A 25,550-nucleotide genomic window follows, 5' to 3' on the forward strand; every position below is an offset into this window, starting at 1 on the left:
TCTACCAGCTACTACTATACACTTCACCAGAAACACTCAGACTACCCACTGTCCAAATTAGCAATCAGCTACTACAATACACTTCACCAGAAACACTCAGACTAACCACTGTCCAAACTAGCAATCAGCTACTACTACTATACACTTCACCAGAAACACTCAGACTACCCACTGTCCAAACTAGCAATCAGCTACTACAATACACTTTACCGGAAGCACCTACATTATTCACCGTTCAAACTAGCAATCAGCTACTACAATACTCTTCACCAGAAACACTCAGACTACCCACTGTCCAAACTAGCAATCAGCTACTACAATACACTTCACCAGAAACACTCAGACTACCCACTGTCCAAACTAGCAATCAGCTACTACAATACACTTCACCAGAAACACTCAGACTACCCACTGTCCAAACTAGCAATCAGCTACTACTATACACTTCACCAGAAACACTCAGACTACCCACTGTCCAAACTAGCAACCAGCTACTACAATACACTTCACCAGAAACACTCAGACTAACCACTGTCCAAACTAGCAACCAGCTACTACAATACACTTCACCAGAAACACTCAGACTACCCACTGTCCAAACTAGCAATCAGCTACTACAATACACTTCACCAGAAACACTCAGACTAACCCACTGTCCAAACTAGCAATCAGCTACTACAATACAATTCACCAGAAACACTCAGACTACCCACTGTCCAAACTAGCAATCAGCTACTACAATACACTTCACCAGAAAACACTCAGACTATACCCACTGTCCAAACTAGCAATCAGCTACTACAATACAATTCACCAGAAACACCCACATTACCCACTGTCCAAACTAGGAACCAGCTACTACAATACACTTCACCAGAAACACTCAGACTAACCACTGTCCAAACTAGCAACAGCTACTACAATACAATTCACCAGAAAACACTCACACTACTCACTGTCCAAACTAGCAATCAGCTACTACAATACACTTCACCAGAAACACTCAGACTAACTCACTGTCCAAACTAGCAATCAGCTACTACAATACAATTCACCAGAAACACTCAGACTACCCACTGTCCAAACTAGCAATCAGCTACTACAATACAACTTCACCAGAAACACTCAAACTACCACTGTCCAAACTAGCAATCAGCTACTACTATACACTTCACCAGAAACACTCAGACTACCCACTGTCCAAACTAGCAATCAGCTACTACAATACACTTCACCAGAAACACTCAGACTAACCACTGTCCAAACTAGCAATCAGCTACTACAATACACTTCACCAGAAACACTCAGACTAACCACTGTCCAAACTAGCAATCAGCTACTACAATACAATTCACCAGAAACACTCAGACTACCCACTGTCCAAACTAGCAATCAGCTACTACAATACACTTCACCAGAAACACTCAGACTTACTCACTGTCCAAACTAGCAATCAGCTACTACAATACACTTCACCAGAAACACTCAGACTAACCACTGTCCAAACTAGCAATCAGCTACTACAATACACTTCACCAGAAACACTCAGACTACCCACTGTCCAAACTAGCAATCAGCTACTACAATACACTTCACCAGAAACACTCAGACTACCCACTGTCCAAACTAGCAATCAGCTACTACAATACACTTCACCAGAAACACTCGACTACCACTGTCCCAAACTAGCAATCAGCTACTACAATACACTTCACCAGAAACACTCAGACTACCCACTGTCCAAACTAGCAATCAGCTACTACAATACAATTCACCAGAAACACTCAGACTAACCACTGTCCAAACTAGCAATCAGCTACTACAATACATTTTCACCAGAAACACTCAGACTACCACTGTCCAAACTAGCAATCAGCTACTACTATACACTTCACCAGAAACACTCAGACTACCCACTGTCCAAACTAGCAATCAGCTACTACAATACTGTCCAAACTACCACTGCAAATCAGCTACTACAATACACTCACTCAGACTACCACTGTCCAAACTAGCAACTACTCAAGACATTCACCAGAAACACTGTACCATGTCCAAACTAGCAATCAGCTACTACAATACACTTCACCAGAAACACTCAGACTACCCACTGTCCAAACTAGCAATCAGCTACTACAATACACTTCACCAGAAACACTCAGACTAACCACTGTCCAAACTAGCAACCAGCTACTACAATACACTTCACCAGAAACACTCAGACTAACCACTGTCCAAACTAGCAATCATCAGCTACTACAATACAGATTCACCAAAAACAATACATACACAGAAACACTCAGACTACCCACGTCCAAACTAGCAATCAGCTACTACAATACACTTCACCAGAAACACTCAGACTACCCACTGTCCAAACTAGCAATCAGCTACTACTATACACTTCACCAGAAACACTCAGACTACCCACTGTCCAAACTAGCAATCAGCTACTACAATACACTTCACCAGAAACACTCAGACTAACCACTGTCCAAACTAGCAATCAGCTACTACAATACACTTCACCAGAAACACTCACATTACTCACTGTCCAAACTAGCAATCAGCTACTACAATACACTTCACCAGAAACACTCAGACTAACCACTGTCCAAACTAGCAATCAGCTACTACAATACACTTCACCAGAAACACTCAGACTACCCACTGTCCAAACTAGCAATCAGCTACTACAATACACTTCACCAGAAACACCCACATTACTCACTGGCCAAACTAGCAATCAGCTACTACAATACACTTCACCAGAAACACTCAGACTAACCACTGTCCAAACTAGCAATCAGCTACTACTATACACTTCACCAGAAACACTCAGACTACCCACTGTCCAAACTAGCAATCAGCTACTACTACAATTCACCAGAAACACTTACCCACTGTCCAAACTAGCAACCAACACTCAGAAACACTCAGACTACCCACTGTCCAAACTAGCAATCAGCTACTACAATACACTTCACCAGAAACACTCAGACTACCCACTGTCCAAACTAGCAATCAGCTACTACAATACACTTCACCAGAAACACTCAGACTACCCACTGTCCAAACTAGCAATCAGCTACTACAATACACTTCACCAGAAACACTCAGACTAACCACTGTCCAAACTAGCAATCAGCTACTACAATACACTTCACCAGAAACACTCAGACTAACCACTGTCCAAACTAGCAATCAGCTACTACAATACACTTCACCAGAAACACTCAGACTACCCACTGTCCAAACTAGCAATCAGCTACTACAATACAATTCACCAGAAACACTCAGACTAACCACTGTCCAAACTAGCAATCAGCTACTACAATACACTTCACCAGAAACACTCAGACTACCCACTGTCCAAACTAGCAATCAGCTACTACAATACACTTCACCAGAAACACTCAGACTAACCACTGTCCAAACTAGCAATCAGCTACTACAATACACTTCACCAGAAACACTCAGACTACCCACTGTCCAAACTAGCAATCAGCTACTACAATACACTTCACCAGAAACACTCAGACTACCCACTGTCCAAACTAGCAATCAGCTACTACAATACACTTCACCAGAAACACTCTACACCCTTCCAAACTAGCAATCAGCTACTACAATACACTTCACCAGAAACACTCAGACTACCCACTGTCCAAACTAGCAATCAGCTACTACAATACACTTTCACCAGAAACACTCAGACTAACCACTGTCCAAACTAGCAATCAGCTACTACAATACACTTCACCAGAAACACTCAGACTAACCACTGTCCAAACTAGCAATCAGCTACTACAATACACTTCACCAGAAACACTCAGATTACCACTGTCCAAACTAGCAATCAGCTACTACTATATACACTTCACCAGAAACACCACAACACTGCCAAACTAGCAATCAGCTACTACAATACACTTCACCAGAAACACTCAGACTAACCCACTGTCCAAACTAGCAATCAGCTACTACAATACACTTCACCAGAAACACTCAGACTACCCACTGTCCAAACTAGCAATCAGCTACTACAATACACTTCACCAGAAACACTCAGAATAACCACTGTCCAAACTAGCAATCAGCTACTACATACACTTCACCAGAAACACTCAGACTACCCACTGTCCAAACTAGCAATCAGCTACTACAATACACTTCACCAGAAACACTCAGACTAACCACTGTCCAAACTAGCAATCAGCTACTACAATACACTTCACCAGAAACACTCAGACTACCACTGTCCAAACTAGCAATCAGCTACTACAATACAATTCACCAGAAACACTCAGACTAACTCACTGTCCAAACTAGCAATCAGCTACTACAATACACTTCACCAGAAACACTCAGACTAACCACTGTCCAAACTAGCAATCAGCTACTACAATACACTTCACCAGAAACACTCAGACTACCCACTGTCCAAACTAACAATCAGCTACTACAATACACTTCACCAGAAACACTCAGACTACCCACTGTCCAAACTAGCAATCAGCTACTACAATACACTTCACCATAAACACTCCAGACTAACCACTGTCCAAACTAGCTAATCAGCTACTACAATACACTTCACCAGAAACACTCAGACTACCCACTGTCCAAACTAGCAATCAGCTACTACAATACACTTCACCAGAAACACTCAGACTAACCACTGTCCAAACTAGCAATCAGCTACTACAATACACTTCACCAGAAACACTCAGACTACCCACTGTCCAAACTAGCAATCAGCTACTACAATACACTTCACCAGAAACACTCAGACTACCACTGTCCAAACTAGCAATCAGCTACTACTATACACTTCACCAGAAAACACTCAGACTACCCACTGTCCAAACTAGCAATCAGCTACTACTATACACTTCACCAGAAACACTCAGACTAACCACTGTCCAAACTAGCAATCAGCTACTACATACACTTCACCAGAAACACTCAGACTACCCTACTGTCCAAACTAGCCAGCTACATACTAACACTTCACCAGAAACACTCAGACTACCCACTGTCCAAACTAGCAATCAGCTACTACAATACAATTCACCAGAAACACTCAGACTAACCCACTGTCCAAACTAGCAATCAGCTACTACATATACACTTCACCAGAAACACTCAGACTACCCACTGTCCAAACTAGCAACCAGCCACTACTATACACTTCACCAGAAACACTCAGACTACTCACTGTCCAAACTAGCAATCAGCTACTACAATACACTTCACCAGAAACACTCAGACTACCCACTGTCCAAACTAGCAATCAGCTACTACAATACACTTCACCAGAAACACTCAGACTAACCACTGTCCAAACTAGCAATCAGCTACTACAATACACTTCACCAGAAACACTCAGACTACCCACTGTCCAAACTAGCAATCAGCTACTACAATACACTTCACCAGAAACACTCAGACTAACCACTGTCCAAACTAGCAATCAGCTACTACAATACACTTCACCAGAAACACTCAGACTACCCACTGTCCAAACTAGCAATCAGCTACTACAATACACTTCACCAGAAACACTCAGACTACCCACTGTCCAAACTAGCAATCAGCTACTACATACACTCACCAGAAACACTCGACACCACTTCATACACTTCACCAGCTATACAATAAACACTCAGACTACCCACCGTCCAAACTAGCAATCAGCTACTACAATACACTTCACCAGAAACACTCAGACTATCAGCCACAATGTCACCCAAACTAGCAACCAGCTACTACAATACACTTCACCAGAAACACTCAGACTACCCACCGTCCAAACTAGCAATCAGCTACTACAATACACTTCACCAGAAACACTCAGACTACCCACTGTCCAAACTAGCAACCAGCTACTACTATACACTTCACCAGAAACACTCAGACTAACCACTGTCCAAACTAGCAACCAGCTACTACAATGCAATTCACCAGACACATCCACATTACTCACTGGCCAAACTAGCCATCAGCTAGTCAGAATCAAGTTTTCAAAAAGTGTTTACCGACACAAAGTGAACTGTTAAGGATATGTCCAAACATTTAAGGATAATTTGAGTACTAATAAATATCTATTGTACTTTTTAGGTTAGTTTGTTATGGTTATTTATTACTTTTTTTGTTTTACAGTGAACATACAAGTGATATACTTCACTCAAGTGAATTATCAATTTCACTTTTGACCAATTAGAATGCAGCATTGACAGTGAAAATATCATTTTGAATGTTATGTCATTACTTTGTGAAAATGGCGAAATAACCTTTGGCGGAACTATAAGTGAAGGTATTCTGTAAATGGAAGCGAGGAAACAAATGTAATCAATAAAATATTCCTTGTTTCTTTATGAATACCAGTAATATTCCATCTTGTGAGATGGAAACTTTGATATTTTTCACACGTGTTGTTGCACTTGTCAAAAATATGAAATACATTCCTAAATCTATTTCTTGCAAGTATGCTGTTTATAAATGAACAGATATGTTGTCGACAAGTGTCATGAATGTGTTTAGGACATACGTTATTGATATACAGTGTACATAGTATTCTGTATCTGTGACTAATGAGACTTTGTCAAATCTTATTGAATTAAGTACAACATGTTCTAGCTATCCTTATACACTCACATCAAAATCCTCAATTTACTTTGACATAATTTTATCTGTGTGATGGTTGATGTAAGAGATTTGGATTTGTGTTGAGCATTCATGATAGGCCAAGTAAGTTCAATATGCACGTTTGATGACATTGAAACATGTTTGTAGAAGTTTTGCACATTTGTTTGATAAGTGTGTTGCTTTATTTTATTGATTTTTTTTTTGTGTGTCTTTATTTTCTGAATGCTTGTTTTTGCATAAGATCAATAATAATAACATGAAGCTGCCAGTATTCTAATTAGTGGAGGCTTAATATGCTGTAATATCTAGTACAAGTTTAAATGTTGGAGAGGAACAGAAAAGAATGTTTACAGTGACCAGAAAATTGGTAGATTGATGACTAGGATATTGGTGAGCAGAAAACATATTTAGTAAAGTTCATTAGGATTTGATTGATGAATGTTAAACACACAACAAGTAAACAGGTAGCAAATATTAGGAGTCATATGATGTTATCTAGAGAACTGGAGGAAATATGATTAGGGGAGGGAGGAATCGAGATAAAGGTCTTAAGGAATGCAGAAGCCAGTCTGGTCTATAAGAGGATTAAAATGAAAGTGCTATATAAAGGGTTTAATACATTGGCTAAATATAGGGACACGTAGAAGGGGCTATATAAAGGGTTTAATACATTGGCTAAATATAGGGACACATAGAAGGGGCTATATAAAGGGTTTAATACATTGGCTAAATATAGGGACACATAGAAGGGGCTATATAAAGGGTTTAATACATTGGCTAAATATAGGGACACATAGAAGGGGCTATATAAAGGGTTTAATACATTGGCTAAATATAGGGTCACATAGAAGGGGCTATATAAAGGGTTTAATACATTGGCTAAATATAGGGACACATAGAAGGGGCTATATAAAGGGTTTAATACATTGGCTAAATATAGGGACACATAGAAGGGGCTATATAAAGGGTTTAATACACTGGCTAAATATAGGGACACATAGAAGGGGCTATATAAAGGGTTTAATACACGGGCTAAATATAGGGACACATAGAAAGGGCTATATATAGGGACACATAGAAGGGGCTATATAAAGGGTTTAATACACGGGCTAAATATAGGGACACATAGAAGGGGCTATATAAAGGGTTTAATACACTGGCTAAATATAGGGACACATAGAAGGGGCTATATAAAGGGTTTGATACACTTGCTAAATATAGGGACACGTAGAAGGGGCTATATAAAGGGTTTGATACAATGGCTAAATATAGGGACACGTGGAAGGGGCTATATAAAGGGTTTAATACACTGGCTAAATATAGGGACACATAGAAAGGGCTATATAAAGGGTTTAATACACTGGCTAAATATATGGACACATAGAAGGGGCTATATAAAGGGTTTAATACACTGGCTAAATATAGGGACACATAGAAGGGGCTATATAAAGGGTTTGATACACTGGCTAAATATAGGGACACATAGAAGGGTCTATATAAAGAGTTTAATACACTGGCTAAATATAGGGACACATAGAAGGGGCCATATAAAGAGTTTAATACACTGGCTAAATATAGGGACACATAGAAGGGGCTATATAAAGAGTTTAATGCACTGGCTAAATATAGGGACGGATAGAAGGGGCTATATAAAGGGTTTAATACACTGGCTAAATATAGGGACACATAGAAGGGGCTATATAAAGGGTTTAATACACTGGCTAAATATAGGGACACATAGAAGGGGCTATATAAAGGGTTTGATACACTGGCTAAATATAGGGACACGTAGAAGGGGCTATATAAAGGGTTTGATACACTGGCTAAATATAGGGACACATAGAAGGGGCTATATAAAGGGTTTAATACACTGGATAAATATAGGGACACATAGAAGGGGCTATATTTAGGGTTTAATACACTGGCTAAATATAGGGACACGTAGAAGGGGCTATATAAAGGGTTTGATACACTGGCTAAATATATGTACACATAGAAGGGGCTATATAAAGGGTTTAATACACTGGCTAAATATAGGGACACATAGAAGGGGCTATATATAGGGTTTAATACACTGGCTAAATATATGGACACATAGAAGGGGCTATATAAAGGGTTTGATACACTAGGTAGATATAGGGACACATAGAAGGGGCTATATAAAGGGTATGATACACTGGCTAAATATAGGGACACATAGAAGGGGCTATATAAAGGGTTTAATACACTGGCTAAATATAGGGACACATAGAAGGGGCTATATAAAGGGTTTGATACACTGGCTAAATATAGGGACACGTAGAAGGGGCTATATAAAGGGTTTGATACACTGGCTAAATATAGGGACACATAGAAGGGGCTATATAAAGGGTTTGATACACTGGCTTAATATAGGGACACGTAGAAGGGGCTATATAAAGGGTTTAATACACTGGCTAAATATAGGGACACATAGAAGGGGCTATATAAAGGGTTTGATACACTGGCTAAATATAGGGACACATAGAAGGGGTCGGTCTTAATTTAGTACATTAGTGGAAACACACAGACACAAATCAATAAATTGGAACAGATTAAGAATAAACAAAAATATTTGATAACCATAAAATTAAAAAAAGAGTTTCAATGTGTTGAATGTGTTAAGTGATCTATCCAGATTTGTAATAACGTTTAATCTGTAAAACACTTTCCTGATGACAGAATATTACATATGATGTATGTAAAAATTTCATCAGAAATCATCTCCAATTTCCACATAGATCTATACAGACAATCCGTCACATGTGCCAGCTTTGACTTCAGTAGGTCTGTATTAATCCTGTTATAATACTATTGATGTATTTCTCACTGAAAAGATAGATCTGTAACATATGTTGTGTATTATTAGCCTTAGGATTGTCCGAGCTTTGTCGTCAGTAAATTGTCGTCATACAGCCAAATCAATTTCACCTGTGACCAGTATCACGGGCCTGTCCTGTGTCACTTGATATATCAATATCTTATTCTGTCACTTCAATGTAAAGGAGAATTTTACAAATATACAACTTGTTTTTACAAATATACAACTTGTTTTTCTCAACAGTTTGACCCAGAATTATGATAAACAAGTACGGAGCATTGGGTTGGACAGATGATTCAGTTTAATGAAAACGATAAAGTATTGTTCACAATTTGATTTCAAAGTTGATAAGTTAACTGTTTTGTTTTCTGAACATTTTAAAGTATGCTATCTGGATATATGCTTGCTAATTTGTTTGTTTGATTTTGTCATGTATACATTGAATCTCTATAGTAAACATTCTGCTGTTCTCACTGATATATCTAGGTCTCTTCTGGGTAAATAGATGACCTTTTGACCCCAGACATCAGCTGCTGGTCAGTTTCATTGACTGACCTCAGCAGTTGTACTGACCATTAATGAAACAGCTTTTGATCCTAAGAGGTCCACACATGTTATCTCATCGTACAACTGTCAATATTTGGCAGATATGTACCAGGCAATAGGAATGATGCTCATACTACGGCATTAGAGTACATGTATGTCTACATGTCATACTGTAGATGGTCATACTGTATATGGTCTTACTGTGGTATATCTATGGTCATACTGTGGTATATCTATGGCCATACTGTATATGGTCTTACTGTGGTATATCTATGGTCTTACTGTTGTATATCTATGGTCATACTGTATATGTCATACTGTATATGGTCATACTATATATGGTCATACTGTGGTATATCTATGGTCATATTGTGGTATATCTAAGGTCATACTGTATATAGTCATACTGTATATGGTCATACTGTGGTATATCTATGGTCATATTGTGGTATATCTAAGGTCATACTGTATATAGTCATACTGTATATGGTCATACTGTGGTATATCTATGGTCATACTGAGGTATATCTTATGGTCATATACTGTATATGTCATACTGTATATGGTCATACTATATATGGTCATACTGTGGTATATATCTATGGTCTTACTGTGGTATATCTATGGTCATACTGTATATGGTCATACTGTATATGGTCATACTGAGGTATATCTATGGTCATACTGTATATGGTCATACTGTGGTATATCTATGGTCATACTGTGGTATATCTATGGTCATACTGTATATGGTTATACTGTGGTATATCTATGGTCATACTGTGGTATATCTATGGTCATACTGTATATGGTCATACTGTGGTATATCTATGGTCATACTGTATATGGTCATACTGTGGTATATCTATGGTCATACTGTGGTATATCTATGGTCATACTGTATATGGTCATACTGTGGTATATCTATGGTCATACTGTGGTATATCTATGGTCATACTGTATATGGTCATACTGTGGTATATCTATGGTCATACTGTATATGGTCATACTGTGGTATATCTATGGTCTTACTGTTGTATATCTATGGTCATACTGTATATGGTCATACTGTGGTATATCTATGGTCATACTGTGGTATATCTATGGTCATACTGTATATGGTCATACTGTATATGGTCATACTGTGGTATATCTATGGTCATACTGTATATGGTCATACTGTGGTATATACTATGGTCATACTGTGGTATATCTATGGTCATACTGTATATGGTCATACTGTGGTATATCTATGGTCATACTGTATATGTCAATACTGTGGTATATCTATGGTCATACTGTGTATATGGTATACTGAGGTATATCTATGGTCATACTGTATATGGTCATACTGAGGTATATCTATGGTCATACTGTATATGGTTATACTATGGTCATACTGTGGTATATCTATGGTCATACTGTATATATACTGTGGTATATCTATGGTCATACTGTGGTATATCTATGGGTATATCATACTGTGTATTCTATGGTATATCTATATGGTCATACTGTATATATGGTATACTGTGGTATATCTATGGTATAATTTGTAGGTATATCTATGGTCATATGTATATGGTATACTGTGGTATATCTATGGTCATACTGTATATGGTCATACTGTATATGGTCATACTGTGGTATATCTATGGTCATACTGTGGTATATCTATGGTCATACTGTATATGGTCATACTGTGGTATATCTATGGTCATACTGTGGTATATCTATGGTCATACTGTATATGGTCATACTGTGGTATATCTATGGTCATACTGTATATGGTGTGGTATACTGTGGTATATCTATGGTCATACTGTATATGGTCATACTGTGGTATATCTATGGTCATACTGTATATGGTCATACTGTGGTATATCTATGGTCATACTGTGGTATATCTATGGTCATACTGTATATGGTCATACTGTGGTATATCTATGGTCATACTGTATATGGTTATACTGTGGTATATCTATGGTCATACTGTGGTATATCTATGGTCATACTGTATATGGTCATACTGTGGTATATCTATGGTCATACTGTATATGGTTATACTGTGGTATATCTATGGTCATACTGTATATGGTTATACTGTGGTATATCTATGGTCATACTGTATATGGTCATACTGTGGTATATCTATGGTCATACTGTATATGGTCATACTGTGGTATATCTATGGTCATACTGTATATGGTTATACTGTGGTATATCTATGATTTTATGGTTATACTGTGGTATATCTATGGTCATACTGTGGTATATCTATGGTCATACTGTATATGGTTATACTGTGGTATATCTATGGTCATACTGTATATGGTCATACTGTGGTATATCTATGGTTATACTGTGGTATATCTATGGTCATACTGTGGTATATCTATGGTCATACTGTATATGGTTATACTGTGGTATATCTATGGTCATACTGTGGTATATATGGTCATACTGTGGTATATCTATGGTCATACTGTATATATGGTCATACTGTGGTATATCTATGGTCATACTGTATATGGTCATACTGTGGTATATCTATGGTCATACTGTGGTATATCTATGGTCATACTGTATATGGTTATACTGTGGTATATCTATGGTCATACTGTGGTATATCTATGGTCATACTGTATATGGTCATACTGTGGTATATCTATGGTCATACTGTATATGGTCATACTGTGGTATATCTATGGTCATACTGTATATGGTCATACTGTGGTATATCTATGGTCATACTGTATATGGTCATACTGTGGTATATCTATGGTCATACTGTATATGGTCATACTGTGGTATATCTATGGTCATACTGTGGTATATCTATGGTCATACTGTATATGGTCATACTGTGGTATATCTATGGTCATACTGTGGTATATCTATGGTCATACTGTGGTATATCTATGGTCATACTGTATATGGTCATACTGTGGTATATCTATGGTCATACTGTATATGGTCATACTGTGGTATATCTATGGTCATACTGTATATGGTCATACTGTGGTATATCTATGGTCATACTGTGGTATATCTATGGTCATACTGTGGTATATCTATGGTCATAATGTATATGGTCATACTGTGGTATATCTATGGCCATACTGTATATGGTCATACTGTGGTATATCTGTGGTATATCTATGGTCATACTGTGGTATATCTATGGTCATACTGTGTATACTATGGTCATACTGTATATGGTCATACTGTGGTATATCTATGGTCATACTGTATATGGTCATACTGTGGTATATCTATGGCATACTGTATATGGTCATACTGTGGTATTCTATTGGTATATCTATGGTCATACTGTATATGGTCATACTGTGGTATATCTATGGTCATACTGTATATGGTCATACTGTGGTATATCTATGGTCATACTGTATATGGTCATACTGTGGTATATCTATGGTCATACTGTATATGGTCATACTGTGGTATGTCTATGGTCATACTGTGGTTATACTCTATGGTCATACTGTGGTATATCTATGGTCATACTGTGGTATATCTATGGTCATACTGTGGTATTATCTATGGTATATGTATATGGTCATACTGTGGTATATCTATGGTCATACTGTATATGGTCATACTGTGGTATATCTATGGTCATACTGTATATGGTCATACTGTGTATATCTATGGTCATACTGTATATGGTCATACTGTGGTATATCTATGGTCATACTGTATATGGTCATACTGTGGTATATCTATGGTCATACTGTGGTATATCTATGGTCATACTGTATATTATCATAGTGTATATGGTTATACTGTGGTATATCTATGGTCATACGTGTGGTATATCTATGGTCATACTGTGGTATATCTATGGTCATACTAGTTAATATGGTTATACTGTGGTATATCTATGGTTATACTGTGGTAATACTCTATATGGTTATACTGTGGTATATCTATGGTTATACTGTGGTATATCTATGTCATACTGTGGTATATCTATGGTCATACTGTATATTACTATATATATGGTTATACTGTGGTATATCTATGGTCATACTTTGGTATATCTGTGGTCATACTGTATATGGTCATACTGTGGTATATCTATGGTCATACTGTATATGGTTATACTGTGGTATATCTATGGTCATACTTTGGTATATCTGGTCATACTGTATATGGTCATACTGTGGTATATCTATGGTCATACTGTATATGGTTACACTGTGGTATATCTATGGTCATACTGTATATGGTTATACTGTGGTATATCTAAGGTCATACTGTTTATGGTCTTACTGTGGTATATCTATGGTCATACTGTATATATGGTCATACTGTATATGGTCATACTGTATATGGTCATACTGTATATGGTCATACTGTGGTATATCTATGGTCATACTGTATAGAATCATACCTGTGGTATATCTGTGGTCAATTGTCAAACTATGGTAAAGTGTTGGTTGTACAACTATATGTGGGTTAACAATTGTCAAACTATGTGTGGGTTGTACAATTGTCAAACTATGTGTGGATTGTACGATTGTCAAACTGTGTGGGAATTGTGCAATTGTCAAACTATGTGAAGATGGTACAATTGCCAACTGTGTGGGGATTGTGCAATTGTCAAACTATATGTGGGTTGTACAATTGTCAAACTATGTCAAGATTGTTACAGTTGTCAAACTATGTGAGGATAGTACATTTGTCAAACTATGTGTGGGTTTACAGTTGTCAAACTATGTGAGGATTGTACAATTGTCAAACTATGTGTTGATTGTACTATTGTCAAATATATGTGGATTGTACAATTGTAAAACTCTGTGTGGGTTGTACAATTGTCAAATTATGTGTGAGTTGTACTGTTATCAAACTATGTTAGGATTGTATAATTGTCAAATTATATGAGGATTGTACAATTGTCAAACTATGTGAGGATTGTACAATTGTCAAACTATGTGTTGATTGTACAATTGTCAAATATATGTGGATTGTACAATTGTAAAACTCTGTGTGGGTTGTACAATTGTCAAACTATGTGTGAGTTGTACAGTTATCAAACTATGTGAGGATTGTACAATTGTCAAATTATATGAGGATTGTACAATTGTCAAACTTTGTGTGGATTGTACAATTGTAAAACTATGTGAGGATTGTACAATTGTCAAACTATGTGTGGATTGTACAGTTGTCAAACTATGTGAGGATTGTACAATTGTCAAACTATGTGTGAGGGTTGTACAATTGTCAAACTATGTGAGGATTGTACATTTGTCAAACTGTGTGGGGATTGTACAATTGTCAAACTATGTAAGGATTGTACAATTGTCAAACTATGTGAGGATTGTACAATTGTCAAACTGTGTGGGGATTGTGCAATTGTCAAACTATGTGTGGGTTGTACAATTGTCAAACTATGTGTGTGTTGTACAGATGTGTCAAACTATGTGTGGATTGTACAATTGTCAAACTATGTGTGGATTGTACAATTGTCAAACTATGTGAGGATTGTACATTTGTCAAACTATGTGTGAATTATACAATTGTCAAACTATGTGTGAATTATACAATTGTCAAACTATGTGTGGATTTTGCAATTGTCAAACTATGTGAGGATTGTACAATTGTCAAAATATGTGTGGGTTGTACAATTGTCAAACTATGTGAGAATTGTATAATTGTCAAACTATGTGTGGGTTGTACAATTATCAAACTATGTGAGGATTGTACAGTTATCAAACTATGTGAGGATTGTACAATAATCAAACTATGTGTGGGTTTACAGTTGTCAAACTATGTGAGGATTGTACAATTGTCAAACTATGTGTGGCTTGTACAATTGTCAAACTATGTGTGGATTGTACAATTGTAAAACTATGTGTGGGTTGTACAATTGTCAAACTATGTGTGAGTTGTACAATTGTCAAACTATGTGTGGATTGTACAATTGTCAAACTATGTGAGGATTGTACAATTGTCAAACTATGTGTGGATTGTACAATTGTCAAACTATGTGTGGATTGTACAATTGTCAAACTATGTGGGGATTGTACAATTGTCAAACTATGTGAGGATTGTACAATTGTCAAACTATGTGTGGGTTGTACAATTGTCAAACTATGTGAGGATTGTACAATTGTCAAACTATGTGTACAATTGTCAAACTATGTGTGGGTTGTACAATTGTCAAACTATGTGTGGATTGTACAATTGTCAAACTATGTGAGGATTGTACAATTGTCAAACTATGTGTGGGTTGTACAATTGTCAAACTATGTGAGGATTGTACAATTGTCAAACTATGTGAGGATTGTACAATTGTCAAACTATGTGTGGATTGTACAATTGTCAAACTATGTGAGGATTGTACAATTGTCAAACTATGTGTGAGTTGTACAATTGTCAAACTATGTGTGGCTTGTACAATTGTCAAACTATATGTGGATTGTACAATTGTAAAACTCTGTGTGGGTTGTACAATTGTCAAACTATGTGTGAGTTGTACAGTTATCAAACTATGTGTGGATTGTACAATTGTCAAACTATGTGAGGGTTGTACAATTGTCAAACTGTGTGGAGATTGTGCAATTGTCAAACTATGTGTGAGTTGTACAGTTATCAAACTGTGTGGGGATTCTACAATTGTCGAACTATGTGAGGATTGAACAATTGTCAAACTATGTGTGGGTTATACAATTGTCAAACTATGTGAGGATTGAACAATTGTCAAACTATGTGTAGGTGGTACAATTGTGGAACTATGTGTGGATTGTACAATTGTGGAACTATGTGAGGATTGAACAATTGTCAAACTATGTGTGGATTGTACAATTGTCAAACTATGTGTGGGTTGTACAATTGTCAAACTATGTGAGGATTGTACAATTGTCAAACTATGTGAGGATTGTACAATTGTCAAACTGTGTGTGAGTTTTCATTTGTCAAACTATGTGTGGGTTGGACAATTGTCAAACGTTTGGGTTTACAATTGTCAAACTATGTGTGGATTGTACAATTGTCAAACTATGTGTGAATTGTACAATTGTCAAACTATGTGCGAGTTTACAATTGTCAAACTATGTGAGGATTGAACAAAATTGACAAACAATGTGAGGTTTGTACAATTGTCAAACTATATGTGGATTGTACAATTGTAAAACTATGTGTGGGTTTACAATTGTCAAACAATGTGAGGATTGTACAATTTTCAAACTATGTGTGGATTGTACAATTGTCAAACTATGTGTGGGTTTACAATTGTCAAACTATATGGGGATTGTACAATTGTCAAGCTATGTGTGGGTTGGACAATTGAAAAAAAAAAATTACTTTATTTATATTTTGATGTACAGGTGATGATTTACTATGTTTATATTTTGATGTACAGGTGATGATTTATTATATTTATATTTTGATGTACAGGTGATGATTTACTATGTTTATATTTTGATGTACAGGTGATGATTTACTATGTTTATATTTTGATGTACAGGTGATGATTTACTATATTTATATTTTGATGTACAGGTGATGATTTACTATGTTTATATTTTGATGTACAGGTGATGATTTACTATGTTTATATTTTGATGTACAGGTGATGATTTACTATATTTATATTTTGATGTACAGGTGATGATTTACTATATTTATATTTTGATGTACAGGTGATGATTTATTATATTTATATTTTGATGACAGGTGATGCGTGAGACAGTGGAGGAACTGAAGGGTAGTCCTGAGGATGGATGTTACATTCGAGGGCTGTACCTGGAGGGTGCTCGATGGGACAGTACCACCCACCAGCTGGGCGAGTCTCGACCCAAAGAACTCTTCACTGAGGTCCCCATCATCTGGCTCAAACCCATCACTAATCGAAAACTCAAAGATACTGGATTTTATGATTGTCCAGTTTACAAGACACTGACCAGGGCTGGTAGGCTGATCATTTCCACAGGCCTGATATCCCAACTCTTATAGGATTACTGGCCGTTAAAATGCTATTTGGGATGGCTTGCATAACTATATACTTGTATATATACTCTGGACCTTGGCCTTAATGCCACCTACTCACAGACTGGGCAGGGCCATAGGATAATTGACAGAGCAGTTTATCTTTCCCAAATCTTCATTATCAGTATTTAATAATTGTTTTCTGATTGTCCCGGGGGACTGGACAGGTATATCTGAGCTTTGTAATGGCCTGGTAATTGGATATCACACACTATAGTGAAGCTCCCCCACAGGGACTGGACAGGTAGATGTGAGCTTTGTAATGGCCTGGTAATGCGATATCACACACTATAGTGAAGCTCCACAACAGGGCCTGGACAGGTAGATCTGAGCTTTGTAATGGCCTGGTAATTCGGTATCACACACTATAGTGAAGCTCCACCACAGGGACTGGACAGGTAGATCTGAGCTTTGTAATGGCCTGGTAATGGGGTATCACACACTATAGTGAAGCTCCACCACAGGGTCTGGACAGGTAGATCTGAGCTTTGTAATGGCCTGGTAATGGGGTATCACACACTATAGTGAAGCTCCACCACAGGGACTGGACAGGTAGATCTGAGCTTTGTAATGGCCTGATAATGCGATATCACACACTATAGTGAAGCTCCACCACAGGGCCTGGACAGGTAGATCTGAGCTTTGTTATGGCCTGGTAATTGGGTATCACACACTATAGTGAAGCTCCACCACAGGGACTGGACAGGTAGATGTGAGCTTTGTAATGGCCTGGTAATGCGATATCACACACTATAGTGAAGCTCCACCACAGGGACTGGACAGGTAGATGTGAGCTTTGTAATGGCCAGGTAATGGGGTATCACACACTATAGTGAAGCTCCACCACAGGGCCTGGACAGGTAGATCTGAGCTTTGTAATGGCCTGGTAATTGGATATCACACACTATAGTGAAGCTCCACCACAGGGTCTGGACAGGTAGATCTGAGCTTTGTAATGGCCTGGTAATGGGGTATCACACACTATAGTGAAGCTCCACCACAGGGACTGGACAGGTAGATCTGAGCTTTGTAATGGCCTGGTAATGGGGTATCACACACTATAGTGAAGCTCCACCACAGGGCCTGGACAGGTAGATCTGAGCTTTGTAATGGCCTGGTAATGGGGTATCACACACTATAGTGAAGCTCCACCACAGGGACTGGACAGGTAGATCTGAGCTTTGTAATGGCCTGGTAATGGGGTATCACACACTATAGTGAAGCTCCACCACAGGGACTGGACAGGTAGATCTGAGCTTTGTTATGGCCTGGTAATTGGGTATCACACACTATAGTGAAGCTCCACCACAGGGACTGGACAGGTAGATCTGAGCTTTGTAATGGCCTGGTAATGGGGTATCACACACTATAGTGAAGCTCCACCACAGGGACTGGACAGGTAGATCTGAGCTTTGTAATGGCCTGGTAATGGGGTATCACACACTATAGTGAAGCTCCACCACAGGGACTGGACAGGTAGATCTGAGCTTTGTAATGGCCTGGTAATGGGGTATCACACACTATAGTGAAGCTCCACCACAGGGACTGGACAGGTAGATCTGAGCTTTGTAATGGCCTGGTAATGGGGTATCACACACTATAGTGAAGCTCCACCACAGGGACTGGACAGGTAGATGTGAGCTTTGTAATGGCCTGGTAATGGGGTATCACACACTATAGTGAAGCTCCACCACAGGGACTGGACAGGTAGATGTGAGCTTTGTAATGGCCTGGTAATGGGGTATCACACACTATAGTGAAGCTCCACCACAGGGCCTGGACAGGTAGATCTGAGCTTTGTAATGGCCTGGTAATGGGGTATCACACACTATAGTGAAGCTCCACCACAGGGACTGGACAGGTAGATGTGAGCTTTGTAATGGCCTGGTAATGGGGTATCACACACTATAGTGAAGCTCCACCACAGGGCCTGGACAGGTAGATCTGAGCTTTGTAATGGCCTGGTAATGGGGTATCACACACTATAGTGAAGCTCCACCACAGGGCCTGGACAGGTAGATCTGAGCTTTGTAATGGCCTGGTAATGGGGTATCACACACTATAGTGAAGCTCCACCACAGGGACTGGACAGGTAGATCTGAGCTTTGTAATGGCCTGGTTATGGGGTATCACACACTATAGTGAAGCTCCACCACAGGGCCTGGACAGGTAGATCTGAGCTTTGTAATGGCCTGGTAATGTTGTATCACACACTATAGTGAAGCTCCACCACAGGGCCTGGACAGGTAGATCTGAGCTTTGTAATGGCCTGGTAATGGGGGTATCACACACTATAGTGAAGCTCCACCACAGGGCCTGGACAGGTAGATCTGAGCTTTGTAATGGCCTGGTAATGGGGTATCACACACTATAGTGAAGCTCCACCCAGGGACTGGACAGGTAGATCTGAGCTTTGTTATGGCCTGGTAATGGGGTATCACACACTATAGTGAAGCTCCACCACAGGGACTGGACAGGTAGATGTGAGCTTTGTAATGGCCTGGTAATGGGGTATCACACACTATAGTGAAGCTCCACCACAGGGACTGGACAGGTAGATGTGAGCTTTGTAATGGCCTGGTAATGGGGTATCACACACTATAGTGAAGATCCACCACAGGGACTGGACAGGTAGATCTGAGCTTTGTAATGGCCTCGTAATTGGGTATCACACACTATAGTGAAGCTCCACCACAGGGACTGGACAGGTAGATCTGAGCTTTGTAATGGCCTGGTAATGGGGTATCACACACTATAGTGAAGCTCCACCACAGGGACTGGACAGGTAGATCTGAGCTTTGTAATGGCCTGGTAATGGGGTATCACACACTATAGTGAAGCTCCACCACAGGGCCTGGACAGGTAGATGTGAGCTTTGTAATGGCCTGGTAATGGGGTATCACACACAGTGAGGCTCCACCACAGGGACTGGACAGGTAGATGTGAGCTTTGTTATGGCCTGGTAATGGGGTATCACACACAGTGAGGCTCCACCACAGGGACTGGGCAGGTAGATCTGAGCTTTGTAATGGCCTGGTAATGGGGTATCACACACTATAGTGAAGCTCCACCACAGGGTCTGGACAGGTATATCTGAGCTTTGTAATGGCCTGGTAATTGGATATCACACACTATAGTGAAGCTCCACCACAGGGCCTGGACAGGTAGATCTGAGCTTTGTTATGGCCTGGTAATGGGGTATCACACACTATAGTGAAGCTCCACCACAGGGTCTGGACAGGTAGATGTGAGCTTTGTAATGGCCTGGTAATGGGGTATCACACACTATTGTGAAGCTCCACCACAGGGACTGGACAGGTAGATGTGAGCTTTGTAATGGCCTGGTAATGGGGTATCACACACAGTGAGGCTCCACCACAGGGACTGGACAGGTAGATGTGAGCTTTGTAATGGCCTGGTAATGGGGTATCACACACTATAGTGAAGCTCCACCACAGGGCCTGGACAGGTAGATGTGAGCTTTGTAATGGCCTGGTAATGGGGTATCACACACTATAGTGAAGCTCCACCACAGGGCCTGGACAGGTAGATGTGAGCTTTGTAATGGCCTGGTAATGGGGTATCACACACTATAGTGAAGCTCCACCACAGGGCCTGGACAGGTAGATGTGAGCTTTGTAATGGCCTGGTAATGGGGTATCACACACAGTGAGGCTCCACCACAGGGCCTGGACAGGTAGATCTGAGCTTTGTAATGGCCTGGTAATGGGGTATCACACACTATAGTGAAGCTCCACCACAGGGCCTGGACAGGTAGATGTGAGCTTTGTAATGGCCTGGTAATGGGGTATCACACATAGTGAGGCTCCACCACAGGGACTGGACAGGTAGATGTGAGCTTTGTAATGGCCTGGTAATGGGGTATCACACACAGTGAGGCTCCACCACAGGGACTGGACAGGTAGATGTGAGCTTTGTAATGGCCTGGTAATGGGGTATCACACACTATTGTGAAGCTCCACCACAGGGACTGGACAGGTAGATGTGAGCTTTGTAATGGCCTGGTAATGGGGTATCACACACAGTGAGGCTCCACCACAGGGACTGGACAGGTAGATGTGAGCTTTGTAATGGCCTGGTAATGGGGTATCACACACTATAGTGAAGCTCCACCACAGGGCCTGGACAGGTAGATGTGAGCTTTGTAATGGCCTGGTAATGGGGTATCACACATAGTGAGGCTCCACCACAGGGACTGGACAGGTAGATGTGAGCTTTGTTATGGCCTGGTAATGGGGTATCACACACAGTGAAACTCCACCACAGGGACTGGACAGGTAGATGTGAGCTTTGTAATGGCCTGGTAATGGGGTATCACACACTATAGTGAAGCTCCACCACAGGGCCTGGACAGGTAGATCTGAGCTTTGTTATGGCCTGGTAATGGGGTGTCACACACTATAGTGAATCTCCACCACAGGGCCTGGACAGGTAGATCTGAGCTTTGTAATGGCCTGGTAATGGGGGTGTCACACACTATAGTGAAGCTCCACCACAGGGCCTGGACAGGTAGATCTGAGCTTTGTAATGGCCTGGTAATGTTGTATCACACACTATAGTGAAGCTCCACAACAGGGCCTGGACAGGTAGATCTGAGCTTTGTTATGGCCTGGTAATGGGGTATCACACACTATAGTGAAGCTCCACCACAGGGACTGGACAGGTAGATCTGAGCTTTGTAATGGCCTGGTAATGGGGTATCACACACTATAGTGAAGCTCCACCACAGGGACTGGACAGGTAGATCTGAGCTTTGTAATGGCCTGGTAATGGGGTATCACACACTATAGTGAAGCTCCACCACAGGGCCTGGACAGGTAGATCTGAGCTTTGTAATGGCCTGGTAATGGGGTATCACACACTATAGTGAAGCTCCACCACAGGGCCTGGACAGGTAGATCTGAGCTTTGTAATGGCCTGGTAATGGGGTATCACACACTATAGTGAAGCTCCACCACAGGGCCTGGACAGGTAGATGTGAGCTTTGTAATGGCCTGGTAATGGGGTATCACACATAGTGAGGCTCCACCACAGGGACTGGACAGGTAGATCTGAGCTTTGTAATGGCCTGGTAATGGGGTATCACACACTATAGTGAAGCTCCACCACAGGGCCTGGACAGGTAGATCTGAGCTTTGTAATGGCCTGGTAATGGGGTATCACACACTATAGTGAAGCTCCACCACAGGGACTGGACAGGTAGATGTGAGCTTTGTAATGGCCTGGTAATGGGGTATCACACACTATAGTGAAGCTCCACCACAGGGACTGGACAGGTAGATGTGAGCTTTGTAATGGCCTGGTAATGGGTTATCACACACTATAGTGAGGCTCCACCACAGGGCCTAGACAGGTAGATCTGAGCTTTGTAATGGCCTGGTAATGGGGTATCACACACTATAGTGAAGATCCACCACAGGGACTGGACAGGTAGATCTGAGCTTTGTAATGGCCTCGTAATTGGGTATCACACACTATAGTGAAGCTCCACCACAGGGACTGGACAGGTAGATCTGAGCTTTGTTATGGCCTGGTAATGGGGTATCACACACTATAGTGAAGCTCCACCACAGGGCCTGGACAGGTAGATCTGAGCTTTGTAATGGCCTGGTAATGGGGTATCACACACACTATAGTGAAGCTCCACCACAGGGCCTGGACAGGTAGATGTGAGCTTTGTAATGGCCTGGTAATGGGGTATCACACACAGTAGTGAGGCTCCACCACAGGGACTGGACAGGTAGATCTGAGCTTTGTTATGGCCTGGTAATGGGGTATCACACACTTTAGTGAGGCTCCACCACAGGGACTGGGCAGGTAGATCTGAGCTTTGTTATGGCCTGGTAATGGGGTATCACACACTAGTGAGGCTCCACCACAGGGACTGGACAGGTAGATCTGAGCTTTGTAATGGCCTGGTAATGGGATATCACACACTATAGTGAGGCTCCACCACAGGGCCTGGACAGGTAGATCTGAGCTTTGTAATGGCCTGGTAATGGGGTATCACACACTATAGTGAAGCTCCACCACAGGCCTGGACAGGTAGATGTGAGCTTTGTAATGGCCTGGTAATGGGGTATCACACACTATAGTGAAGCTCCACCACAGGCCTGGACAGGTAGATGTGAGCTTTGTAATGGCCTGGTAATGGGGTATCACACACTATAGTGAAGCTCCACCACAGGGCCTGGACAGGTAGATCTGAGCTTTGTAATGGCCTGGTAATTGGGTATCACACACTATAGTGAAGCTCCACCACAGGGCTCTGGACAGGTAGATCTGAGCTTTGTTATGGCCTGGTAATGGGGTATCACACACTATATTGAAGCTCCACCACAGGGACTGGACAGGTAGATCTGAGCTTTGTAATGGCCTGGTAATGGGGTATCACACACTATAGTGAAGCTCCACCACAGGGCCTGGACAGGTAGATCTGAGCTTTGTAATGGCCTGGTAATGGGGTATCACACACAGTGAGGCTCCACCACAACCTGAAGTTTATCACTGTTTCATGTCAACACTATAGGACCGGAGGGACATGTTCAATTATATACTGATATCTGACTCTAATCTGATTGTCTAGGGAAAGGGATTGCTTGTGATTTCAGTTGATCGTCATTTGAATAGGAAAGGAATATGCCTGATTTTTAGGTCATCTGTATAGTCCTCATGCTTTGTTCATAGTCTCATGCATTGTTCACAGTTCATAAACCTTTCATTTAAACAATTTCTTCTCGATAACTAAAAAGATCATAGTACTGATATTATGCTTGAAGCATGCAGAGATAAATGGCTACTTTAAACAGTCTCTTCAAATGAATGACTTGGACTTCTTTCAAGAACACAGGAGCCAGGTTGGCTTAAATATTAACTTAGACTTGTCCGTAAAATATGAGAAAGTGGAAGGCCTAAAAGATATTACGCCTGTAGTATAGGAGGAAGAGCTAGCATACTTACAGAGGTCAAATATGAGAAAGTGGAAGGCCTAAAGATATTAGGCCTGTACTATAGGAGGAAGAGCTAGCATACTTACAGAGGTCAAATATGAGAAAGTGGAAGGCCTAAAAGATATTAGGCCTGTAGCATAGGAGGAAGAGCTAGCATACTTACAGAGGTCAAATATGAGAAAGTGGAAGGCCTAAAGATATTAGGCCTGTACTATAGGAGGAAGAGCTAGCATACTTACAGAGGTCAAATATGAGAAAGTGGAAGGCCTAAAAGATATTAGGCCTGTAGTATAGGAGGAAGAGCTAGCATACTTACAGGGGTCAAATATGAGAAAGTGGAAGGCCTAAAAGATATTAGGCCTGTACTATAGGAGGAAGAGCTAGCATACTTACAGAGGTCAAATATGAGAAAGTGAAAGGCCTAAAAGATATTAGGCCTGTAGTATAGGAGGAAGAGCTAGCATACTTACAGAGGTCAAATATGAGAAAGTGGAAGGCCTAAAAGATATTAGGCCTGTAGTATAGGAGGA

At 40.3% G+C, this 25,550-nt stretch overlaps 1 protein-coding gene across 6 annotated transcripts in view; it reads left to right on the top strand.

Moving 5' to 3' along the window:
- Nucleotides 1-25,550, top strand: part of LOC138306911 (dynein axonemal heavy chain 1-like) — a 126,839-nt gene that overhangs the window by 95,728 nt on the left and 5,561 nt on the right. For all 6 annotated transcript variants that reach the window (XM_069247488.1, XM_069247505.1, XM_069247522.1 and 3 more), the window contains one exon: nucleotides 17,738-17,972. In XM_069247488.1, coding sequence (XP_069103589.1) covers nucleotides 17,738-17,972 — 235 coding nt within the window. The remainder of the gene's footprint in view (nucleotides 1-17,737; nucleotides 17,973-25,550) is intronic.

Source organism: Argopecten irradians, chromosome 1, assembly GCF_041381155.1.
Source record: "Argopecten irradians isolate NY chromosome 1, Ai_NY, whole genome shotgun sequence".
Taxonomy (NCBI): Eukaryota; Metazoa; Mollusca; class Bivalvia; order Pectinida; family Pectinidae; genus Argopecten; species Argopecten irradians.